The sequence below is a fragment of the Chelonia mydas genome, chromosome 25 (assembly GCF_015237465.2).
Source record: "Chelonia mydas isolate rCheMyd1 chromosome 25, rCheMyd1.pri.v2, whole genome shotgun sequence".
Lineage (NCBI taxonomy): Eukaryota > Metazoa > Chordata > Testudines > Cheloniidae > Chelonia > Chelonia mydas.
In genome coordinates this window covers 8,011,508-8,038,051 of record NC_057858.1, presented here as the reverse complement: position 1 = coordinate 8,038,051, position 26,544 = coordinate 8,011,508, and the positions used below count along the sequence as shown (strand labels likewise).

The 26,544-nt window shown below is 42.7% G+C and overlaps 1 protein-coding gene and 1 long non-coding RNA gene across 4 annotated transcripts; one reads left to right on the top strand and one right to left on the bottom strand.

Moving 5' to 3' along the window:
• Positions 1 to 680: 680 nt before the first annotated feature.
• On the bottom strand, positions 681 to 22,204 carry CHAF1A (chromatin assembly factor 1 subunit A). 3 transcript variants are annotated; one of them, XM_037885823.2, is made up of 15 exons: positions 22,007 to 22,171; positions 21,213 to 21,263; positions 20,153 to 20,970; positions 16,546 to 16,602; positions 14,021 to 14,262; positions 13,374 to 13,434; positions 12,233 to 12,301; positions 11,348 to 11,574; positions 10,379 to 10,547; positions 10,075 to 10,155; positions 9,763 to 9,855; positions 7,642 to 7,900; positions 6,457 to 6,938; positions 3,141 to 3,231; positions 681 to 1,013 (listed from the first exon to the last, which is right to left on the bottom strand). In XM_037885823.2, exons 1-15 carry the CDS (start codon positions 22,011 to 22,013, stop codon positions 910 to 912), a joined length of 2,811 nt encoding a protein of 936 aa, XP_037741751.1. In that variant the 5' UTR covers positions 22,014 to 22,171; the 3' UTR covers positions 681 to 909. The 3 variants fall into 3 exon arrangements, with proteins under 3 accessions (XP_037741751.1, XP_043392003.1, XP_043392004.1); XM_043536068.1 differs by lacking the exon at positions 681 to 1,013 and adding an exon at positions 1,041 to 2,302 and having other exon boundaries at positions 22,007 to 22,204; XM_043536069.1 differs by lacking the exon at positions 681 to 1,013 and having other exon boundaries at positions 3,151 to 3,250.
• On the top strand, positions 7,894 to 13,733 carry LOC122463836. Its single transcript, XR_006287477.1, has 2 exons — positions 7,894 to 8,376; positions 8,510 to 13,733. It is a non-coding gene; the product is annotated as an uncharacterized LOC122463836 (long non-coding RNA).
• Positions 22,205 to 26,544: the final 4,340 nt, after the last annotated feature.

Here is a 26,544-nt window from a genome sequence, read left to right as displayed (position 1 = left end):
ATTTTGACATGTTGACAATGTGTTTTAACCATTAAAGCTTTAATGTTTTGAATCTCAATGTCATTAAATATTTCCCACAATGGTGAACACTTACAGTGATAAATATTGAAAAATGCTTAAAACCCACAATTTTGCACAACTGAAGACAAACTAATAAAGCTTAAAAATAAACATCCATCAAAATAATCAAATTCTGCCAAGCCTATTTATACAGATAATCAGGGTTAAGAACAAAAAAAAAAATCTGTATGTCAGACACTTGAATCTCTTCACCCAGATTCAGTTGGTTTTGGCCTATACCAGTGTTTCTCAATCTTTTTGATACCAGGGGCCAGCTTGCTGCCTTCCTCAACTGTGTCAGGGAGAGCTCAGGGACGAGTGCCAGCCCACAGACCAGTCGTTGAGAAACACTGGCCTATACCACCTCACATATGTTCTCTCCCTCCCCGCACAGAATACTCATCCCTGGTAGTGTTCCTATAGGAAGGGGGACCAGAAAAAGGACAAAATGTACAATTATATTTGAATTTGCTACCATGTCACCATTTATGCCCCAAAAGCCATGCTATACAGAATTATGATCAGAAGACTTGCCCATGGGCATTGCAGTCAGCTTACATTCAAGATCACACAGCTAACTTTGCTTAGAGAGCACAAGTTAGATACTTTCATACAAAATATCAATTTCAATAATGCTTTATTAAAGACAGATTAATATGCAATATTTTTAGCTAAAAATATTAAAACTAAAATTTTCAAGCTTTCATCTGTTCTGCTTTAGACCAAAGTGCTGTCTTCTCTTTACAAGAAATATGGAATACTTTCAAGTATCTTGTACAAAGATACACAAGTTTTAAAAAAATCCTAAAAATTCTACATACATACAGAGGGGTTAGTAGGTATTAAGTATCAAACTCTGTTAGATGGGCCAACTGCAATAGCCTTCTGAATGGGGACAATCTCCATTGCACCATCTGATTCTGAAGTAGCTTCACTAATTGCAGATGTAGAATCTGTGAAGTAGAAAAATGTTTTACATTGTCACAACTAATACAGTGCAACTCAGCAGCTGCAATATATCCTCATTAAAAAGTGTAGTTCATGTTAGAGGCTCTGGCTGAGTCTTCAGGGTTGTCTACTCAAAATATGCATTACTGGTACAAGCCCCTGCGTAGACACTTTTTTCAGTGGCTGATTTTAGCTTAGACAGTTAAAGGACAAACTAAGCCAAAATAAATTGTTTACACCTAAAATGGTCATCCACAGCCTTGTGCACTGATTTAATTACTTTTTTTTTTAAATCCCTTCATCAAACCAGTTCAAGTTTGTGTTTGGATAAGTCCTTAGAGGAAAACCTGAACAGAAAGAGCCCTATTTCTCAGCACAAGAGGTTAGAGCCTTTAAGTTGCTCTGCTTTTTTGGAACTTCAAAAGAATCTTGCTGTGCATTTCAAATAATGCACACAATTTTATCTTAAAGATATCTAATGTTTAAAAATATTGTCTATTAAGCAACAGAAAAAAGGGGAGGATGGTACCATGACATTTCCAGCTGGTGCAGAGAACAGAGAACAGAGATGGCTCAAAGGGGTGGGACATTTTATACCCTCCCTGTCTATGGAATGTAGGATCAAGGAACATTGTTCACCCCATATCTGTGCCAGGTAACTTCTACAGTGCAGCTCTGCAGAGACAGTCTTACAAAGATGAGCTCCATTGCAGAAGTCGTTAGGGGAACTGAAGGCTCTGACAACTGTAGTATTGTTTTGTACTAAAGTGACCAGCAGAGAAATACTTAATTTCATTAACTTCAGGGTTCAGGTAAAAGCCCATCGAGAGGAAAGAAGCAGTTCCACCCCCTCAGCTATTGTTTCAGACTGAAAATATTGCATTGTCTCATACTCTTAAGGTCCTTTTCAGAACAAGATCTAAAAAAAGATGCTTGTAAATGATTACTTAGATCCTGGAGCAGAATTCTGCAGCAAGGATTGGATTCCTCATCTGCTAAACAGGAGCCCTGCTTATTACCTAGACCCATTTCCATTAGGAGAAATGCCACAGAGAGGGTGTACATGTGTACGTGTAATGCTTCACAAAACCAGGTAGGTAAGGGTCCTGCAGCAAAAGCATACACAACCTTAGAGAGATTCTTGTGTTAACAGTTGGCACTTCTGAACATGCAGGAAGCTAGGCATTCACAGTTCTCAGCAAGCATAGCACCTTCTGCACGTGGTGTGATGTCAGGGTTTCATTTGTTCTGTTGAAGATTACTTCACCCAAAGGAGGGGAGAACAGTGTTTTATCTACCAGTATAAATCAGTGATAATTAGCCTGGCAGCCAAAAACAACTCTCAAGCAATTTGCATATATGCAAAGTGTGTTTCCAAACTCTTCTTGTCATATCCTCACCCAACCCTGACTCTTTTTGGTGTGCCAAGGTCACCTTTTCCTCCAGGCACGAGGAGTCGGATTATAATCCGGATGACTGACCAAGGCACTGAGCAGGGTAGGAAAGAGGAGGTCCAGCTTAGTACTGACTGGAATGGGAGATTTGCAGTATTGTTGTAGCAATGTGGATCGCAGGATCTTAGAGACACAAGATGGGTGAGGAAATATCTTTTATTGGACCAACTTCTGTTGAGGAAAAAAAAAAAAACTTTCGAGCTACACAGAACTCTTCTTCAGACAACAGCTCTGGGGGTAGCTTCTCTTTCATCAACAGAAGTTGGTCCAATACAGGATATTACCTCACGCACCTTGTCTCTGAAATGGCAGAAGTGGTTAGAGGAGGGAGCACTAGTAAGGTCTGCTGGTCTGGGACCTATTAAGTGGTGTGGGGAAGTGTCAGAAGAGCAGGCAGCAAAACACTCAGCCAAGGTTAGGACAACTTGGCATCTGGGAGCAAACAGCAAATGTGGACTGAGGAGGGTGACCGCAGCACTAACAGATGAGGTGTCAATAGTAGGTGTTATACAGAATGAACTAGCCCAGGTGGAAATAATGGTGTGAAGAACTGCAATGGTGTTAGAGGTATGTCCTGTTCACATTCTGCTGAATTTACTAGCCATTTAAGCAGTGTTTCACTGTGTGGCCCCTGGGAGCAGATCTGTCAAGAGCCACTTGTCAGAGATCATTTCTCACCTTTCCCTGGTTGTATGTCCACAATCATGCAGTCATCTTCCTCCTCTTCTTCAGTGTCTGCCTGGAACCCATCCATTTCCACAGCTTCAGCCTTTAAATAAACCAAAAAGCTGCACCAGATACTGGCAGACTTAGTTGCTACTGACTGTTTAACATGCAAAATGATCAGATCACATTCTCCAGTGGATTAGGCAGCACAGAAAGGAATTCAAGCCTTTCTATAGTGAGCATTTCTTATAGTATGTGCTTTCAGGATCTCCTGAACAAAGTTAGGCATAGCATTCCGCAGGGATGAACTAATCTGACTTCACGCACAACCTGGGCCCCTTGTCAAAAGTCAGCATCTATATTACTATGTCAGATTTCCTGCTACACAAGTTGCTGTATCAAAAAACTGCTTGCTAAAACATTGGGGCTATTATTAATTGCCTTTTGCGTAAGGTACAAACTGTTCTCCCTGAGCTGAAACATGATCTCAAGGTTTGTTCTGAAAGGGACGTTTCACTTTCTTAAAATTAAAACGTTTTAAAAAAGTTTCTTCTTGCTTTCAATAGGGAATCGCATCTGGAAAATCATCATTTTCTTACCAAAATTTCCCCTTCAGGATTTCCCCGCCCCCCCCGTGTTTAAAAAGGAACTAATTTTTCCTTTTTTATGGAACAGTAATGGGAACAGTGGTGACTGCTGCTTTTGAGCCAAAGGGAGTACAAGAGTGGAATTAAAGGAATTGAGGGACATTGTGCTTACTCCACAGTGAATTGCTTCTATTATTTTTCCTGAAATTAGAGAGAGAAAAACCTAGATTCCCAGCTAGGTTCTCCCACACCACGCAGATTAAAATATGCCTTATCTTAAAACTAACTGTTTTAAGGTGTCTGATAATATCCTTCATGTTTTAATTTAAAGCTATGCATTAATCAAGATTCAGTTTGTTCACATGTGCACTGGTTCTCAACAGTTATAGTAGTGACTTGCTTTTGCTCTTCAACTTAAGAGCACCAGAATTTAGAAGACAGAACCAGAAAGCATGATGGAGTATCAGGATAGCAGAAGGATTACTAGGTAACAAGAGGGAAAAGAAAACAGCTTATTGAAAGGTATTTTCACTGAGACCTGGCTGCATGGACCCAAACAATCCAATTTTGATTTTTCCAACAAGCATCCACCCTATCTGAGGGGAGGAACAAGATGACAGATAGCAGCAGTGACAAGTTGACTGGAAGGCACTAATGCAAATAATCTTTCTGAAAGCTTTCTGCACATTGTTCCAAACTGCACTGTGTCCCCAGCATTGAGTTCTACTTTAAGAAGTTGCGTTTAGCAGCATCCAGAGCAGGGCTTGAGTGTCTGTATAATAATGTTGTTTACCAGTACGCTCAGTCTCCCTCTTCTTCCCTTCCTCTTGCAGGAGAATCATGGCCCATAGTTAACTGCTTGAGTGAACACCAAGCAGAGGTTTTAGGCTCTGCCTTACTCAGTGTGTAGGCCAATCAATAGCCAGGAACTCTCGGGGCAGGAACAGCTTCAGTGCAAGCCCCCAAAATGATGTTACTCAGAGCAGCTTCACATGCAGGAGGAAGAGAAAAAGGCCCAACATGCTAAGAGTAAGATGAAGTAGTAGAGGAAGGAGCTTCAGTCACAGCTGGGACAAGAAATGCATGCAGTCTGCTGAGCAAAGTTCTACCTCTGTTCCATACTGCATTAGTAGGCAAGCCCCTCACTGCATTGAATTGGAAAACAACCTTTAGCTCCCTCTTTATTGCCCCAGACTCAGAGCAGATACTCTGGCAGCTGGGAAAATAATTAAAATACAAAGAAGTTAAAGCCCTGGTTGTGGCTTTAATGAACACAATCTTTCCTAGCTTTTAACTGGACTTACAAATAGACCTCTCTTGAAATAACTTTAATAAAAGTATGCAGTGTTGGCATAGTTCTGTTGGTCCCAGGATATGAGAGGGACAAAGACGGGTAATATCTTTTATTAGACCAACTTCTGTTGGAGAGAGACAAGCTTTCAAGCTTACACAGAGCTCTTCTTCAGGTCTGGGAAACTTACTCAAAGTGTCACAGCTAAATACAAGATGGAACAGATTGTTTAGCCAAAGTAGTTAACACATTTCAAGGGACCATTCAAAGTGAAGTGGCCCATTAATATCCCTCCAGTCATAGGGAGGAAAGGAAAGGAAAGGAAAGGGGGTTCTTAGTGGGTTATAGATTATAATAAGCAGCCATAAATCCAGTGTCTTTTCAGTCCATGATTTTTAGTATCTAGTACATTTATTAATTTAAGCTTCGAGGCTTGTCTGTTGAAAGCGTGCGGGCTTCCTTTGAGGACAGAGAGGTCAGATATAGTGATCACTTTGTGAAAAGTGTTCACCCACAGGTTATATGATATTTGTCTTTTATCATTTTCCTATGAGAGTTTATTTGAGAGCATAGTGATGGTCTAGTTTCACCCACATAGTTGCTATTGCGGCATTTACTACACTAGATGAGGTACGCCTCGTGTTATGATAGGCACATTTAGGATCATGGATCTTGAAAGTGAAATTTAAGAGCAATGTAACAGCTGAAATTCTTATTAAAATCTGCAATTACACAGAAGCAGGGAAGAGAACAGAAGGAAACATGTAGCCTAAAACTAGAGCACATTATAAATGCTCAGTTTTGCCTCGTATCATGTTGTACTCTAGGACTGCCTAAGAGTACTAGGTTGTCTTGACAGTTACCCTGGTGGGTATATTTTGCTGATCTACCACGCTATGAGGCCTTACAAGCAACAGTTAAGGATTTAGTCCACAGGTACCTACAGCTTATGTTCAATACATACAAGCAACAGAGAGCAAGAGGTGAGAGTAGTGAGTCAAGGCTAGGCTGCAAGGAAGATATCTGACAGCGATAGAATGCATTGTTTCACATGCATACAGGATGAGCACTGCAGTATGAACAGGGTTAGCTAGGTGTTCAGAAAGCATTTGTGGTTTGGAGGTGATCATTACCCACATAGGGGAAAGTGGAGGGACAGAAAGAAAAGTTGCCAATATTTTAAATCAGACTTCCTATTCAACTTGAAAACCAGAACTCCAAAGAAGCATCTTACCTATCAAATTAATGTATCAGCTTTCCCTCTCTCGCTACCCCATATCACAAGGGATTCAATACAGTGAAATTCAGGACACTATTCCCTCTGCAAAACCAACATTTTGCCATCTATAGGGAGATCCATGCTTGCCTAGTTAGATCACCACTATTCTATGTTAAAGATTCTCAGCCCCTTCCGAGTACATCAAGTTAAAATGTTCTTAAAGAAACTCACCTGTTCTGGATCCCTAGGTTTTTTCATGAACTTGGTGATAGACATGCTTCCTGTTGACTTCCTCTTTACTGAAACTGGAGTGGTTTGCATCACTCCTGGTCCACTGCTATTGTCCTCCTTGGCTGCAGAAAGGACTGGTGTGACGTAGTTCCACTGACAAGGAACAGGAAGGTGCTCTTGGTCAAAGCTTTGCAGCACCTCTGAGTGGACGTACCAACACATCCTATATTCAGGTCTCTTCTCATACACAGAGTTCTCTGAAATAATTCGCTTTAGTCTGGCTTTGGAAGGGATAGCAGAGTCCTCGTTGACTGGAGTCTGCGGGCGGGAAGTGTTGGGACTCGTAGGACTACCATCACTAATATCTGGGGCTAGGGGCGTTTCACTGAACAATCCTTGGCGGCAACACTCCTGGAATTCATGGATGATCACTTTACTTCCATTGACATTCCCATGGAGCAGCGGAAGCAGTTGTCCCAAGACTGGAGAGAAAAAGACAATTGCATGTATGTTTTTGAAGGCAAGCTGTTATATGCCTACAGCTCAGGATAAGTCATTGACTCACTGATATAAACTAAGCAGTTGTTACCAAAAAAAAAAAAAAAACCCACACACAGGAGTTGTGGTCACTCAAAGTACATGGGGAGAGCACTTTCCAAAATTCTGTTAAGCAATGCAACAGCCCAGTATGGTTCAATACCCACCATTTTACAGAGAGGGAAAATAGTTAAACTCAAATAAATCAGTATCAATTGGGAACAGAACCCAAGAGTCCAATCCAACTCCATCTCCTGCTCTAGCCCTCCCTCTGTTTTCATAGTATTAGCATCCTGTTAACTAGTTCTGTCTCTTTAGCATTTATCATTAATAGAGACAATGAATAGTATATAGGGATATAATTGAACACAAAATTGTCTTATTTCTAATCTTTTTCCACAGCAAAAGGCTCCAGTGTTTATAGCAAGCAACAGATTTCAGATGGAACATAGAACTACCCAGCATGGAAAAGTTTCCACGAAATTCACCTGCAAATATTTCTGACTTCACACTAGTAATTTAACACTATTCATTATTTTGAATTTTAAACAAAATTAGATTGGATACATGAGGGGTTTCCTCACAGGCGGCATCCAATTTAGTGCTACACAGGAGAAAGCACAAAGGTTTGGCCCTTCCCAGTCTTACTTTGCTGGTCTTTTGTCCTTTTTTTGCTAGTTTTCTGCATCTGCTCTTCCTCGGCAACAGATGAATCCAGAATACAAACTGCAAACTGCTGAAGCACCTTTAGGTCTGCATCTGCACTGCTGTTGCTTTCTTCTGTTTCCCAGATGGAGCCAATCTTCACAGCCTGAAGAACATGGAACCTCTTCCCCTTGGCTATCAGTTCATCCCACTCCTTTGCTTTCAGCTTCTGACGAACTTTTTGATTCTCTGGATCATGCTCCTGAAAGTCAAGAAAAGCCTCTGACTCACTAATTCCAGAAAAATTGAAATTCTCTCACTTCTGCTTCATAGTGTGTTCAGAGTTATGAGAAATCAAAAGTATGAGGTACAATGTTTGAAGGAAATACTTCGGGAAGAAAGCTATCAAATTAATGGACCCATACAGGGCTGAGCAATAGTACAATCACAGCTTTACAGTAAAAGTGTGCCAGAAAACCCCCTATTCTCAATCTCTGATGAACTGATGGTGATTTACTAAATATCTAGCAGTCATAGAGCTTGTCATCCATGAATCTCATAGGCAGGAAATAGCCCCATTTACAGATGGAGAACGGAGGCATAGGGAGGTGATGTAAATCAAAGTTACGCAGTAGGCCAGTGGCAGAGCTGAGACTAGAATACTGGTTTCCTGAGTCCCATATCCATTAAGAAAGACTGTCTCAACAAAGTTTTCAAAATTGCAACTCTTCTAAAAGTGTGTGTGTGTGTGTGTGTATATATATATAGGTTTCAGAGTAACAGCCGTGTTAGTCTGTATTCGCAAAAAGAAAAGGAGTACTTGGGGCACCTCAGAGACTAACCAATTTATTTGAGCATAAGCTTTCGTGAGCTACAGCACACGAGCTATATACACACACATATATATAGCGCACTATTTCAAACACTAGATGGGAAGCCCTGTCTTCCTTACTCTCAAGAATGGGATTTCAGCCCATTCCTGATGAATATCGCTTTATAAGCTGTTTAGAAGTGAAGCTTCCAAGTGTAGGGTCACCCAGTTGTAGACGTTTTCCCAGGATGTTACACTCATTTTCCCTGAGACCAGCAAGCTAAAGCACTAAAGTGGCCATTATCAGCTGCTTATTTCCTCTTTTGGCTGGAATATTCCTAGACGTGGGTTTTCACTCTGAGAAGAGGACATCCTCACATTCTGTTTTAAGTTGCCCATACGGCAAAGTTTGTCATCCTTTGGGTCTGGTGGAATTTCTAACACACCCTCTTCATCCTGGACATAAGTTTAGGGCTTGTCTACGCTGGCAATTTAAAGTGCTGCAAGTGTCTCGCTCAAGGGGTGTGAAAAAACACCCCCGAGTGCAGCAAGTTGCAGCGCTGTAAAGCGCCAGTGTAGACAGTGCCCTCCCAGCGCTGGGAGCCGCGTCTCTTATGGAGGTGGGTTTTTTTGAGCACTGGGAGAGGTCTCCCCCAGCGCTCTGCCGCGACCACACAAGCCACGTTAAAGGGCTGCCGCTAGCCCTTACAATCAGCGTGGTCTTTCACTACAGTGTTACCTGTATTTCAAATGCTCCTCTAATTCCCACTCACTATACAAATGTGCTATTCTAGAGGTTAGGGAGAAATCATCGTTATATACTATCGGTAGCTCCTTCTCCTAGCTCAATCTTCCTCTACTTCGCTCACCATAGAAGAGCTTCCTCGGATTTTCATATGACCACACAACATATTAAATGCTGATACAACCTGCTGTTACAAACAGGGATGTAAGTGAATAAAACTGCCTCTGTCAAATGTTGTTCTCCCCTGTTTGGATCAAAATGCTGCAGTATACACCTGTCTGGAAGTGCAAACCCATTGATACGCTGACCGTACAGTGTGCTAGTATTAAAGGCTGAAGGATACATTTCATTTATTTGTTAAACAGATAAACAGACCTGTCCTATTCTGAGCAGGCTGCATCTCCTCTACCAACTAGCAAAGCATGTAGTTTGCACCAATGAGAACAATGCCCAAGTCTTTAGGAGTTTGAGCCAACACAGCAGCGCCTTCCTGAAAGGTATGCAACTTATTACACAGTACATTTGGGAAACGAGGAAATTAAGACCCACAGTCACTCAATTCACTTACTTCTGTCACTCCTTCATCCTCGGATAGGTACCCATGGGGTACAAAAAAGCCATCATCATCATCTTCATCTTCTCCTCCCTCCTCCTCATCATCCTGAAGATAAAGTTAACTTTACTAGAAACTGCACTTTATAAGTCACCTAGCAAGAGTTTCAAAAAGCAGCAAGAATCCAGACATGAACAGTCTCAGAAAAGAATGTCATCTGTCTGGTTTGAGACTAACTACAACAAAGCCCTCAGTCCACTATGACAGCTATATTTCTTTTGAATCATCTCCATAACTTTAAGGCTAGCTAGCACAGGAAATCCTCACCCCTTCACTGTGAGAGAGAGACTCTCCTGGTTCTTCTTCTTCCCACTCTTCATCACTATCTATCTCATAGTCGAGCAGTTTCTGTAATGAGAAATGTCCATGTCACCACTCAGTCAATGAGCTCAGAGAGCAATGCAAGAGTTCATGCAACAATTCAAACAGCAGCAAGATGGAATAAATGACCACTGGTCTGTGAAATGCAAGAGAAGAACGCATGGATATTTGGACAAAAAGTCTGCTTCAGAATTGAGAGAAAGCAATCAGTAAGGCATGGGTAATACCATACTGATTGTGAAATGCTTACATTGTCCTTTGACCAGGGATTCCTGGGATGAATAACAGTAGTTTTCTTATTCCATGTGCCCCAGTATGCAGGTCGATGATTCTCAGAAAACTGTAGCAGTTTCATCCTGCCAAATTTCTTCCTTTCAGGAACACTGTCCATTTTGCAGCTATCCACTATTACCACATCACTGTTGAAACAAACAGCCCTCAGTGGTTTCATACTCCACTGCTGCTCAGATAGAACCTACAGAAATCACTTAAAGGCCTGAGAGACCCTCTTCAGTTCAGCAGTCTTAAACAATTCTCGAGTATTTGAATTAACTACACATCACCACCATCTTCTTGCAAGGACAAAGCTTCTATCCAGGCCAGGGTCCCTCCCTAAATAAATACACCAACCCATGTGTAATAGCAGCTCTGTTTTAACTGTGACAGTGTCTTTTTTTTTTTTTAAAGCCATGTTATTTAGACTACGTCTACACTGTGAACCTTACAACAGGGCGGCTGTGCCACTGTAGCCCTGCCGCTGTAAGGTTTGCGGTGTAGCCATTCTTTATCACCGGGAGAGAGCTCTCCTGGTGACAAAATAAAACCACCTCCAACGAGGGGCAGAAGCTTAGCTCTCCACACCAGCGCTTTTCGCCATTAAAACTTTTGTCGTTCACGGGTGTGGTTTTTTCATACCCCCGAGCGACAAAAGTTTTGATGAAAGTGCCCGTGTAGACAAAGCCCTAGATGAAGCAAACAGAGAGCTCCCTTTCTGCACTGGACACTGTTAAAGTGCAAGACTGCCCGTGGAGAATGATTTGTGAGCTTGTGTATGGAATCAAGGAAATCTGCATCACAATACATTGCTTCCTGTGGTGAAGAATCTCATACAAGGAAAACCCCACTTTTTTGTGATCACTGCTGTTGGTGCAAACCATTTTCCAACACTGGTTTCACAGTTGGTATGTAAGCGAACAGCAACCCCAAGCCCCAGACTAACCTGTTGACTATGTCAGCACTGCGGTAATAGACAATGGTAGGTCCAGATTTATGTGGCTTGCGGCACTTTAGTTCTTCCAAGAAAGATATGTCGTTATTCTGTGCTTGTAGGAACTCATCTAACTGATCTGAGAGGTCCTGATCAAAGGCAACACGACAGAGTGGGGCCAGGACCATGTTCTCTTTAATTTCAAAGGGAGCAAATTTCCCACAGGAGCCAGCAAGGGTCTGAAATTATAAGTGCGTTTAGAAATGTTAAAGTCTGAATCCATCAGCATCTGGAAAACAGCACCAGCCCATTTGAGTTAAATCTAAAGTCCTGATACTTCAAGAGATGCTAGGATCAGGGGTAGTCTATTTTTTGTCAAGGTCGAACTTTCTTGGCCAAGGTATAGTCAAGGTCCAGACTCCAGAGAAAATAATTAAAAATAAATAATGATAATTAATAAATAAAAACATTTTGGGGTCTGTTCAAAAGTGTCTGGTGATCAGTATTTGGCCCACGGTCCACCTATTGACTACCCCTGGATTACGTACTTCCTATTTGTGAAGTCAGCAGATCCCCTTGAGGGGAATTAAAGTCTTGTAATCATTCTTGGAAAAGCTATTAATTGAGAGTCATGGATTTTCAGTATAACTGGCAAGAAGCATGATCTCTACCATAAGAGATTACAGTTCTGTCCCTCACAGCATCCGCCACAAAGTTTTCAATTGTCTAACCACAGATGTACAGCCATCACTTTTTAAAATAAATTAGAAGTCAGTCCAAGTTTGTTCATTTGAAAAGAAAAAGGTGTGGATGCATGTCATTAACAGAACGAGTGTGTTGGTTCAGAAGATAGTCAATGAAGCAGAGAAATAAAGAAAATGATTCGCAATAACCCACCTTGGGGGCTTGTGGAGTCTTTGGTTTCTGAAAGAACCTGGTGATTTCTGCCTTCTGTGCATTAATGCGCTGGAATTAGAGAGTTGAAATACATGTTAACTTGTTAAATGAATGTTAATATGGCCCAGTCTTTAACGGGTTACACTCTTTAGCTCACTAAAGTCCAAGATGAGGTATAGAGTGAGGGATTTGGTCTTTTTGTTCAGATCCTGTAATACAATGAAACATTAACAAAAAGGCTGTTGGTTTCTGTGAAACACCTAGTATGAATCTGGACACCAATAACGAACAACAACAAATGAATGTACTACAATTGCCTTGTCCTGCGTTGGAATCCTATAACTGAACACAACAAAAGTGTGCAGGCTAAGGAGGCTAAGTGTTCGGATAAGGGATTGCTCCAGCTCTGTTTTCTCCTGCTTTAAATTCATCACTTGAGTGACTGTCAGAATTTGAGTGGGAAGAATGATGCTTTGGTGGAGGGCTTGTACTGTTATCCTGTGCAGAGGATGGGTTATGACAGCTTTTGATGGAAGATCTGTCGAAAGCCCATCACATTATCCTTTCTGAACAAGTACTTGAGTTGCTCCCCAATGATTTTTGGAAGGATTTCCATATTCCCACTGTTCCCCATTTCTAGCCCAGAGTCCTGAAAGGTGAGAATTTCCATACTGGTCCAGATATTCCTTCACAAACAAAACGAGAAGGCCAATAACTCCATGCTGCAGCATGATTTGTGAGCATTGTTGAAAGAGGCAAGTTCAGCAAGGATTTATGGACAGGCCAGCAGCTTGACAGATCAGAACAGAGGAAGCTTTTATGTTTTTTGGGGGAGAGGAAGATGGAGATGGACAAGTATAAACAAAGGCAACAGCACTCATGGGAGGAATGGATAGAGAGGTACCAAAGCATCACTGGTGGAGTAGTGCAATAAGACTAGATTGAAGGGAGAGCAAATGGAGAGATTCAAAGAGGGGGACAGAAGGGGATATTAGAAGCTATGTTCTGGATGATCTAGCAAGGGGTAATGTGGGTGTCAGGGCGATCAAGAACACTAGCAGTCTCCAATTCCAGTACAAGAACCTAGATAGAAAGCATCAGAGGGACAGCAAGACTCCAAAATAAAGAAAGAAATTTTTACCTTTTCCTCCTCTTTTAACCGTTTCTCCTCCTCTTTCTTCCTTTTCTCTTCAAGTTTTGCCCTTTAAAATATAAAGTTAATTTAAGGAGTTACCATACAAGTCATTAAGGTGACAGTCTTTATTATTTGTATTGTGGTAAAGCCTAGGAGCTCCAGGCATGGACCAAGACCCATTGTACAAATGGAACAAAAGGGCAGTCTATTCATCTGATCAAAACCAGCAAGAATGTGGAACAAAAGAGACTATTTGTGTCTTCTGCACTGGAAGTTTATATGTTCAACCATGTCTACATGACTAGTTATCCATTTTCAACTCCCTCCAACACCCAGAAGAGGGATTTGTGTTTGTAACACAAACTTTTTTAAAAAAAGAGAAGTTCCCCAGCCATGACATGAAGAGGAAAAACCTCAGATGGAGCAGGAAACCTCTTTTCAGCCATTCATAGGAGCTCAGTTTATCATCTGCATTCAAGTAGAAAATTCTTAGGACTAAGGGCAGATCCACATAGTTAAAACTGGTACTAAAACTATTTAGAAACAGATAGTTAAATCAAGGCAACCCCTTAATGTTGATACAGTTATACTGGTTTAAAGGTGCTTATAGAAATAAGCTATGCCAATATAAGTTACAGACACAAATCACTTACTCTAAAGCTTCCTGTCTCTCCTTCCGTTTTTCCTCCTTCACTCGTAACTTCTCAGCCTTTTCCTTTTCATCTTTTTCCTTTTTCTCTCTCCTTTCCTTTTCTTTCAATTCTTTCTCTTCCTCTTTCTTCTTCTTTGCCTCTTCCTTGGCCCGCTCTTTTGCGGCTTTTGCCTCTTCTTTCAGCCTCCCTTTTTCCTCCTTTTCTGCTTGCAACTTCTGCAGCTTATCTGCACGTTCTTGATCCTAGTTGCCAAACAAACAGTTCAATAAATGTCCCTATCATGCATGTTATGCAGCTGTGTATCAAAAGAATAGATTAGCACAACTGTTTGTGCTGTTGGGCTACTGGTGTAAGTTCTTGCACTGAATCTTTAGCCTGTGGCCTGGTTTTGTTTCAGGTTACCAGAGAGGAGGAAGAGACAGAGGATTTACGAACTGTCATTAGTTGCCTGGGCAAGCTAAGCCATTCTGTGAAGCTGGTCCTCAAACACCTGTTGATGAATGGGTTTGGCTCCCTCTCTCCTCCTCAATGGGCCTTTCAGTTGTACAGTGTTTTAATCACGTTCTGCATACTGAAGGAAGCGTGTGTTCTATTTTGCTGTATGTTTTAATAATTAAGTCTGAGAATACATATTTGTTTATGGAAATTTAAGTATACAGAAGAAAGACTCTTCTAAATTTGATTATGGTAGTTTTTAAAAGATATTTGGGGAAATACATACCCTATTATGTACTGCATTTTCATGCTCTTATTTTCATTATGGCTACCTACCATTAGAGATTCCTAATGTGAAAACCCAATTAGAAATCACTTTCATATCCAGATGGAGTTTCTGAAGGAGACCCACTTTACTTCCTAAAAACATGATGAACGCCACCATTTGCATTATGCAGCTGTTTCCTATAGAACTCTAAAAGCAAGGAGACATTTTTACTGGTGCATCAGGTTCATTTCACGTAATTTGACACCTTGGGTTGCTATGATGATTTAAGTAGTATTATGGGAGGAGTAGGGAAGGCAAACACAAGTGATGTTAGAACTTACATTATAATATCCTGAGGCAATCCTGAGCTATTTTTCTCAGCTGCGGCATGTACTGAAATATTCTGAGGTTGGGTTGTGTTATGTTTAGTACAGCCATAGATCCCAAGATCGCCCCCGTCTCGATGGCACTACACGCACATGCTATACCTGGGAGCTAAGGAAATCTGTAGTCAGACATCCAAATACCCCATACTGTCAGTTTCTAGCTTCTGTCTACTGAGTTCACATTTCAAGCCTCCAGCAGATGCCTGTATTTACCAAGCAAAGCTTGCGCTGCACAGATATCTGCAACAGAAGTCTGAAAATGTGATACAAAATTATATCTGTGGTAGCAATCCTGTAAAGAATGTGTTAGTAAGAACTTCAGAGGATTGAGCTTTTTAGCAGTCAATGAAGATTTATTGGCCGACGCAGCTTTGTAAGTTGTCGAGAGAACAGCAACCCTTTATATATAAGCAAACAGCAGGAGCAGTGCACTAAAGAGGCTTCCACTCAGCCCACTCAAATGTCTGAAAGTAGGAGTATGTATATATGGAATGGGAAAGTACAACAGATTGCTTTTTATATGCAACATACTTTGTGCCGACAAAGATTTTTAAGTCTGTCCCAAACGCCATCCAAACTACAATGTTAATGTAGCTTATATGAAACATTCAGGCAATAATTAAATCTTGTAACCAAGTTACTGAGAGAACATGGTAGGTGCTCTTAAGTGATGCTTGTTTTAGTAATTCTGGCAAAATGCCGGTCTCGTTCCATCATGCAACAAAGTAAATCCTTGTTGCAGATTATGCATAAAATTCTGTTTAATCAGAGGCTTTATATTAGCACTTCATTACAGGAAAGAGTTGTATGGAAGTGACATTACAGGATAGCACCATAACACTCCAAGGGAGTGGCTGACCTGTGGCTTTCTAGTGGATATAGGATGCAGCTCAAAAATGCTGCCGGAGCGGCACCTGCCAGCTCATCCAGCAAGTCACATAGGCAAGCAGGCCAATGTCAGATTTATTTATTTATTTATTAAATGGAAACTGGACACCATATTTGTAGCTGTCAAGAAAAGAGGAAGAAAGTTGAAGCAGGTGGCCCAAGAGCAAAGGTTCTTCAGGATTTCCAACCTGTCTGGTGAAAATGCATGGCAAGAGGGTATCGATATAGTCAGTTAAAAAGTTTGAGGAAAATAAAGAATCCTTCTCAGCATTTCTGAAGTCAGTGGGGAAACAACCTTTTTTTAAAATCATATCATAGTGCATATCACACATGAGATAAGCAAAACTACCAATGCATTAGGCAATTTCCGGACAAGCCAAGAACTTTTAACTGCATGCATAAAGATTCCACATTCCTCAGTTAGAAGAACTGGAGAAGCAGGAAGAGAGGTGTTAAAGTGGACCAAAAGGAAACGCAAAAGGCTTTGCTTACTATTCAATGCAAAAAGCACAGCAGGTAAACTTTCTAGGTCAGTGAAAATGCCTTACTCTTTGCAATCTCAGCTTCTCCTTCTCCACAGAACTTTTGAGGAATTTCTGATACACCTGAAATTAGAAAGTTACAGATGTTTTTAGATTCATACTGCCTACATCATTCTCAGTATCTCAATTGCTAGAGCACTTTCTCCAGAAGAGCTCAACCAAAACTTGCTATAATTTTAGACATCCAACAGCATGTTTGATAGGTTAAATATTCCTACAGATTAGGAAGCAGGTTTCAACTCTTTTTATTCCTAGCCAATCTGACTGATTTACCAAGCATGTATTTATAAGAATTTATTGGAAACTGAAGCTTGTGCTACACTACATACTTTAGCATTAGTATATTCTTCTCTAATGTACCATCACCATGGTATATTTAGAAAACCAAAATATGTTTTTATTTTTGTACATATACAAGAGCAGAAATCAATCACAAAACCACTAAAACATAACAAGTGGAGCCAAAGCTAGAGCAAAGTTAGATCCTACTGACTGCCAATATTTTGCTCTAGCATGCCACTGATTTGGGCCAAGATGGTGGAGCCTCATTACCCAAATAAAAGGAGTGGCCTTAACAACCATGGGACAAGAAGTTGTCAGAGAGAAGAAAGGCCCCTCTTGTTCTTCCCCTTCCACCAAACAGTACATCTATGCTTGTTTTAGAATTGTATAAATTTCTGTATGGGCAACTGTGGAATACCAAACAATTCAATTCACATGATTATTAAATGGATTAAGTTTGTCTGTAATATTTTATGTAGTTTCATTAGCTTTGCTAAATCCCTCTATTCTCTCCTTTTCTAGGCTTCTCAACACAGATCAGGTAGTACAATGTTTTCCTCATCTGAGGAGATCACTCAATTCACAATTTCCTATTCTGAAAGATATATGCTTATGCAGTATAACCAAGCAATGGTCCTGCACTCAGCCTCGTATAAGAAAGGATGCAGCGCTTGCCACAAGGTCCTTTGGGTCAATAAAGCCATATAAATTTTTTTTTTTATTTAATGTAACTTTGTAAAGAAGCCAATACCAGGACACAAAGAACGGACACAAAGAACAGACACTCTAGTATGTGCTGTTTTTCTCATTTCTGGCAAAAGAACCATTACATTCAAATACCAAGGATATGACATTTTACATTATTTTGAAGTGTGTGGAACGCAGGTTACCCCCCTCCCAAAATCCTTTATTTCGTTACACTGGCAGTTTTGTGGCAAGATTTCCAAGTGGAGCTTTTGTTTAAAAACAGTGGTTTACAACCTCATTATACCAAAAGCCAAGCACATTTACCCTTTGCTGCCATACTGCAGTATTTCATGCTTGTTACAAGTATGGTAACAGACAAGCTTATAGTACTAGATAGGAGCATACTGTCAATTCAGGGATCAAGATCATAAGTTGTAACTAGGCTTGGAAGGATTACATTTTTTTGGTAAGCGTCAATTTCACTGTACACACAAAATATTTTTATAATCAAAATTTACAGGTAGCCAAAGAAAGAAATGCTGCTTGAGAACTTAACAGTTATTTTTTGTCAAGGTCTAAATTTCTTGGTCAAGGTATAGTTAAGGTCCAGGTTCTACAGAAAATTTTAAAAAAGTAAATAAAAAGATTTCAGGATCTGTTCAAAAGCATCTGGTGGTCCAGATTTGGCACGCAGTCCACCTATTGACTATCTCTGAAATTTAAGGATATTTACATTGTATATTTTGACATGTAATGTTGCCAATTTGTGTTTTAATGGTTATTAATTTTAAGTTTTTGAACCTTAAAGTCTAGTCAGATCCTCCCATGATTTCCCACAACTGTGAAAATGTAAATGGATAAAAAACAGAAGTTCTTAAACAACTGATATCCATCAAAATTATATAAAAAAATTTAATTCTGCCAAGCCTACTTGTAACTTAACTCCTTCTTGCTAAAAACAGCAGCAACTGATGTAACAGAAATTAGAAACGGAAGAGATGTAACGTCATGAAGGCCAAACCCCAGCCAGTGCATAATAGTACTCTGCAGTACACTTTAGTGTTTTTTCCAGTTCAGTTATGATATCCCCAGTAATTGAGCTTCCACTACCTCACTTGGCAAGCTATTCCACAATCTAATTCATCAGCAAGTTTCTGGTATTATGCTATGAGCCCTTTAATTGTATTCTATTACTCCTTTGTATCCCCTAAATAATTTCTCTCCATTCTCAGTGTTTACACCTTTCAGTTGCATGTGTCCCCCCACCGCGCACTCCATCATTTGGCCAAGCTACACATTTTGCTCTCAATCTTTCTTCATAGAGCAGTACCCACACCCTAGCCCTGAACCTCTTTATTAGAAAAACAATTACAAAATTAAGTGGTAGCTAGAACTAAACAAGTACACAGACTAGACAGTCTACCCCACTTTTGCACTGAAGGAGACTGCAGTGCCCAAAGCATAGTTACAAGGTCTGCTCTGGTTCAACAATATTAAGCATCAGGTCTTTGTGCTTCATGCAAGAGAAACTCCCACTTTACATCTCAGTTGATAGATTCCAGAAAAGCCTATTCACTTCTCAACTTTGTTCAAGCCATTTGATTAATTGTTTGAGCACTACTGGTGCAGATTGCAGTTTCAAAAACCCAAGCTTCCCTCTCAGTGCACTGCCAAAAATCATGGTGTTGTAAAGGTTCTAACAATCACTAGAACAGAAGCCTTAGTTGAAACTAATTCAATAAGTGCATAGAATTAACACACCAAGCTACCATGAAGCTTAATTAGTGTAGATGTGTGTTTACTATTATATTCCACTCTCCATGCTGTTGGTCAGTCAGCACCATGTGCCTCAAATAGTTTTGTACTAATTCTTTAGGAAAAGTCAAGCAATGGATAACTGCACATGATCAGACAGTGTATACTTTAACAAGATGGCTGACAGCACAAGATTTGCACACCAGTTTTAAGAGATGCAGAAAAGTAGTTTGAGTTGCCCTCTTCCCACTCCCACAGAGCACAGGGATTTGTAGTTATGTTGTTCTGAAATAAGGCTTGCAGTTTGAGCATTTTCTATCCTTCAAGCAATTTTACATAAATATTACTGCCTTTTTTGTAAAAAAAAGTATTTTGCACACTTTAACAGCTTTTTCCACAACCTAAAAACTCAATCTTGTATATATAGGAGGACTTGCAATTCCGACAGCTTCATAAAAGGTAAGATTTTAAGATGTCTACAAAAAGACAATTATTTTTGGACACTGCTGTTTACCCACATATTATACCCAGGTGTAAAGTCACAGGACTTCACGACTAAGTTATGAAAATATACTTGTGATAACATTAAAATATACATCTTAAGATGCACTGATTACGCACATTATTTTAACTAGTCATTTTAGAAATCGCTAAGAATCCAGCTCTTTACCTTAAAAGAGTCAACATTTGAGAATCTTGCTCACCATAAGAGTGATGAACTTTTTGCAAAAGTATATCAACTTACAATACTTTTCAGAACTCTTTCCATGACCTTTAACAACTTGAAATGGCAGAACAAAGCGATTTTAAAATCCCAGGATAGATTTTGTGGTGGGAGACCATGCTAGCTACATGCAAATGAAAAACATTTAAAAACAAAAAAACCAACCTTCCGAACAGGTATTGAAGCAGCTAAAGGACTAGTATCACTCCTGTTCTGTGGGACAGGCTGTGCCTCAGGTGAGCTGGTAGAAGAGGGGGAGCTTAATGAGGAATTAGTAAGTATAGAGTCTCCTTCAGGAGAAGATTCCATTGTCTCACTTTCCGAGGTTATACTTTCTTCCAAAGACACAACCTGGGGAGACCTCGCAGTCATAATATCCTCCAGAACTACTACAGGCATCTTCCCCTCAAATATAACACCCTTGAGTTCACTCTCATTCTCCAGATTATTACACTGTGTATTTGATAATTTAGAACAGGATTTGGTTACATCTATTGAGTCTTCATCCTTATTTGCAGTAGCTTCATAAGGTGGATTGGTATCCATTGAAACATCCATTTGGGCATTCTGAACGGGCTTTAATGGACTCGACTGGCTTGTATCTTCTATCATACCATTAGTTGTCTCTACAGATGAAGATGCTTCTGAATTTAATTTACTGTGGTCTAGGCCATCACTTAGTGTGTGGTTAGAGTCCTCTGTCAAGTCAAATATGAGTACCGTTTCTCTTAAGTTATTTTTCATGTTTTTCTGTAAAAAGTTATCTAACGGACCCTTTCCGTTAACAAGTTTGGGAGCGAACTGCATTTCAGAATCCAACTGGCAGTCATTCTCCATATTGTCCAAGGATGCATGTGATGTATCTAGACTGGTATCTTTATTTTGACCAAGAACATCTTGTGAGCTCTTTGCTTTCTTGACTTCCATGCCTGTGTCATATTTCTCCTTTGGTACAAGATTCAAACGCTTGAAAGGCAACCGTGCTGAAATAGTAAGATTTCATTACTTTAGTAAAATCATACAGATCAGCAGGGGAGAAACGAAACATATTAAGAAAGTTAATGGGTTCTTAAGAGTACAAGAAATCCTTTATTGGTTCATAAGTAAAGTTACTACATATACTGAACAGGATTGGTTTAACAAGTCTATGCAACATTTTGATGTCTAATATTTTAGAAAGCAAGCTGGGTCAGGAACAAGTCTCTAACCCTCTCCAGAAAGTTACCTTGTACTAGTTTCCTTGTGGGGATAACTGGCTTGTCTCTGCACTCCATGGCTGTAAGGAGAAAACAGACACACATTTATGTTTAGCTCACGTTTCCGACAGACTCGGGAAATCTTCGTGTTATGATGTCAGTCTATCAGCAGCGACATCGTCAGAGATCAAGCATTTGCCGCTGGCTCGAGGAATAAGATCTCCCTGTCCTAATCGTAAGTGGAGGGGGATGAATCGGGATCAAAAGGACGAACAGCGGAGAGCGCAGGGGTTTTGCAGGGCCAGACCCCGCTGACTGTTCAACGGGACATGCGACCCTTCTCCCCCGACCGCGGGCAAGGTGAGCCAGATGGGGCAGGTGGCCTCTGGAGCGGCACGACCGCGGCGACGGGGCGGGTCGACTACCCTTGGTCCGGGCCGTAGCCCGTCAGCCGGGAACCAGCCGGGGCTGGTAGCTCGACGTGTTGACCCCCCCCGCCCCCCCAACACCGAGGCTGCCCCACGGGGGGCGCATCATGCCCCTTGCGCCCCAGGCTCTCCGACAGACGGGGCGAGGGGGGCCCCCCCAGAGCCGGGAACAGAACCCCGGGCTCGGGCCGCGCCCGACCCACCCCCCCGGCCTTGCGAGGGGCGCCGGGCGCCATCCCCGGCGGCGGCGCCGCCTCCTTCCCTCCGCCCCTCTGCGGCAGCCCCCGGGCCCAGGGGACGGAAACCCCGGCGGCCCCGCTGCCTCCACACCGGGGCGGTCCCCTCAGCCCCGGGCTCCTTCCCCCGCCACAGCCCCGCTCCCCCTCAGCCCGTACCTGCCATACCCCGGCCGCGGAGCGCGGCCCTGGCTCCTCCCCCCGGCGGCCGCAAGGACCGGGGCGCGCCAGCTTCTCCCGCTCGTATTTGGCGGGAGCCTCGGCGGCTCCACGCTTCGCGCCGCTGATAGGCCCAGAGAGCCCCATGTGACCTCGGCCCAGCGAAGCCTCGCGAGAAGCCCCCTTACCCCCCCCCCCGTTGCAGCCGGCTCCGGGAGGCGGGGGTGAGGCCCCGGGCTGCCGCCCATTGGCTGAAGGAGGCTGCGTGCCATTGGTGCAAACAGCTGCCATCGTGCGGTGCCCGGGTCATGATTGGCTGCGGCACCCACGGCTGGGTCGTGGCTGTGAGGTTGGACAGGTGAGGGTCTCGTGCTGCGCAGGTGGGCGCAGGGGGCTGCGCCGCTCTGCTGCGCCCTTCCTGTGCGATGGGCCCTAGCCAGAGCGTGACTGTGACTCAGTCAGTGACCCGCCTCCCCTCTGCGTGTGCCCTTGCCAGGGGCCCTGCTCCCCCTGCGTGTGATCCCCCCCCCAGTGCCATGACCCTGAGTGTGCAATCAGCCCCGCTTCCCCTGAGCGTGCAAGGGGCCTTCCTCCCGCAGCGTGCAGTGAGTCCAGCCCTCCTTCCTGTGCACGAGGGCCTGCTCCCGAAAGTGTGACCCCTAGCATGCAATGACTGAGTATGCACTCACCTAGGATCCTGAGTGTGCAAGAAGTGTGCAAGGACCACTGCTCTGCCTGAGTGGAATGCCCAAGTGTACCGTCATCTCTGCCCTCCCTGGGTGTGCAGTGGATATATTCAAAGTGGACTGGGGGGCCCCTGAAAAATGGGCACCCCGTGTGCTTCTGCTGCGGATCAGGGGAAGCCCCCCGCACCCTGACCCCACTCCCCATCAGGAGTACTGGGCGGGCAGGGGAAGTTCCCATGCCCTGACCCTGCTCCCCGGCAGGAGTGCTGGGTGGGTGAAGCAAGGCAAACCCCCATGCACTGACCCAGCCCCCCAGCAGGAGCACTGGAGGGAGGGAGGAAGGCCCCCCCCCACTTGCTCTGGCCCAGGGCCCCACCAAACTGTAATCTGCCTCTGAAAGCAGGAGTCATAAAGCCAAATTCTGCTTTCAGTCATGCTGGTGTAAATCCTGAATGATTCAATTAAATCAGTGAATTGATCCCAGGTTTACACTGGCACAATAGAATAATTTGGCCATGCAGTGTGTACCCATATGAACCAAAGCAAAGACGCTGGAGAAATGTGACCCAAACCTGCTGAGTTTCTGACAGCTCTGTCTGTCCGGTAGTCCTGACTCCTAGTCCCTTCTCTAATTTACTGAATAGTGCTCCCTGCCAGTATATGAGCACAGGGGTAGTGAAGAACGTAAGGGGACTTAGTTTCCTATTGGCACAAACCCAAAAAATCCTGTGGCACCGTCCCCAGTTTCCTGAGCAGTTATGTAGAGGGGCTCTGCAATGTAAGTGAGCATGCATGCACACAAATGGTTTAGTGTGGGGAAAACATGCAATGGCTGGTGTGTGTAACTCTATATGTGTGAATGTGAAATGAACTGATTGCTCACGGACACTGGGGCAAATTTTGCAGGTGCAGTTTTTGGACCTATTTACATCAATCTAATAATTTAATTCTGAGTGTTACTAATTATTCACTTACTCCTTTATCTGGAAGTCGTTGAAAAGGACTTGTTATACCATATGTTTATTGCCCATAGGAAGGAAGTATTGATTTCTCAGGTCAGTTCTGCCAATCCAGTCCTATAGTCCTCATATTATCAAAAAGTGGTGAACTAGAGTCAGATACAAACTATCAAGGCATCCAGTCAGACTTTAATGAGCTTTTTTTTAAGAACTCATACAAAGCGTTTAGCCAAAATTCTAGCATAACGCAGATGCAGCAAGAATCACAGAGAAAAGTGCATTCAAGACAATGTAAAGAATTCACAACAATTTAGAGCTTATTTTGAACTCCTTTGGGTTTGGGAAGGTTTCTGAAGAGCAGAGCAACTGACTGCAATTCCCAGGTAAGGACGGATTGTGGTCCAAATGCAGTCTGCCCTTTCATGCCCACTAACAAAAGTGAAGGAGGACTTGTGGCACCTTAGAGACTAACCAATTTATTTGAGCAAAAGTGGGCACCATTGCAAAGGGAAGGCAAGGATCTTCGTTAATAGGGCTTCTGAAGCAATATACAGAGAATCCTGAAGCCTGCACTCAGAAAGCCAAGTAGGCAGAATGCTTCATAGAGACATCATCAGGAACTCACAGTTGAGGTTCTGTGGAGATCGGGATTTGAAGCAGGAGTTTGTGTAATTTCTGGTTTTGCCTCAGTGTTTGAATAACAGTAATTGTGGGTAGAACCAGACTTCCTGGGATGTTTATTCCTTGAAAAAATACCTAATTTTAAAAACTAAATATTTGAAAATTGGCCATTTTTGGTATTACAGGCAGGACTGTTTGGCAGGCAAGCCTATTCTTAAATTTGCCACACACTTCCCACTATAAGACCTTGTTGTTTTGCTTATAAGTTTACCGAACTTTAACCATTTCTGCTGAAATTTTCCAAACTGGGTGTCTGCCTCAGGCTGATCATTTTATTTATTATTTATTTGCAAAATTTCTGCCAAAACCAGAAGTCTGACAAAGTTACAAAGTGACCTGAAATTTTGCACTTAAAGCAGGAATCCAATCATAGCATAAACCAGTTATAACCTCTGTTTTCACCCAGCATGTTGGGGTGCTGGCGACAATCTTCCCCCCATTGCAGAGGCGTCAGCCCCGATGCACTGGAGGTGGGAGGAAACTCAGAGATCCAATAGCCATAGGTGTGAAGCAGGGCAGCATGGTCCCTCCTTGCTCATGGCAGCTGGCCCCACATGAGGCAAACCGAAGGGGACCTGCCCATATTGTACTTACGTGCCTGTGCTTAATTTGTGTTTTCAATTATTTACCTTCTAAAAAAATCTGGCATGTCTCGCACCCCCAGAAAGGGCATCTCACACCCCAGGGGGTGCATGCACCCCAGGTTAAGAACCACTTCTCTAGAGGGAACTGTGTCTGACAGGGCCCTGTGTTGCCCATGGGCTTGTGCCCCCCAGGGGTCCTCAGAGGCCTCACAGTGCACCCTGTCAGGTTGGCTCAATTCACATTAGGCACCCCAGAAGCCCCAGACCTCTGAGGAGGCATAACCCCAAGGCCAGAAACTTCTGGAGTGAGATGATGACAGGGCAGACTCATGGAATGATGCTCGGCTGTGCTGGTGGAGGCCGGGATTTTGTATTAGGTCTGTAACATTCAGGAGTGGGTGGTGTCTGTCTGTCTGTCTGTCTGGGAAGCTCCGCCCCAGGCAACTTGGGAGTCCATCTGTCTGTTGCCTTGTGTCTGAATCTCGATTTGGTATGTCCATCTGTCTGCCCCTGTGTCTCGCAGTCTGTTCTGTCTATTCTTGTGTCTCCCTGGCTCTGGCCTATCCATGCTGGGCCAGATGGTGTTCAGCTCCAGAGGCTGGAAGAGGTGGAAGCCTGTCTGCGACTGGGCGGAAGAAGCAGATTACGGACTCATTCTCAGTCACTGCATGCACTCCTTGCATGCCCGGTCTCATTCCAGTTTGGTTACATTTCATTGGTGTGACAAGCTTTGCACATGTTGACCACATATGGAAAGTCTCATGCACGAAAACAGAACACGTGCCCAGGCTTTTGCACTCAGAGGGGTGTCCCTGTCCTCTCTGAGACACTTGCACAAAACTTCCTAACTGTCAGGATAGTTAAGCACTGGAATAAATTGCCTAGGGAGGTTGCGGAACCTCCCTTATTGGAGATTTTTAAGAGTAGATTGGACAGACACGTGTCAGGGATGGTCTAGTTAATGCTTGGTCCTGCCTTGAGTGCAGAGGACTGGACTAGAAGACCTCTCGAGGTCCCTTCCAATCCTATGATCTATGATACGCTGTCTCTGGTGCTTCAGGGTTGATATATCAAAAGCTAGTATTGTTAGTGAGCAGCTCAGGATGACAGTGAAGTAGTAACATAGCTGCAGATGGAATGCTGTGGTGGTCTATCTGCCATGTGTTGCTTAAGGGGAAGGCTATGTTGAAAGTGAATTTTATATGTGGAGCGGAAAGTAGTGAGGTGTCAGTGGCTGCATCTTGTCCAATTTGTGATTTCAGGCAGGCACATTAAACCCAGACAAAGCACAAGCTACAAGGTCAAATTCTGTTTTCCATGATATTGGTGTAAATTTGGAGTAATTCCACTGCAGTCAATGGAGTTAATCTCAGATTTACACCAAAGTAAATTTAAAAAATGCATAGAAAACAAAAAAAAACCCCAAAAGCCCCCACCCTCCAACAGCCACACACACGAGAAAGGGAACAGGAGAAACCTTTTCATATTTGTTTCTCCAGGTATAGAAAAGGTGGAGTTGTAGGAACTCATCTCCAGGGAGAAAAAACAGAGTTTGGGGTGAAAAAGTGGTTGTGCCTAATAGGGACAATTTTGTGGCAACCTTTTTTAGGGTTGCGAAATATTCAAAT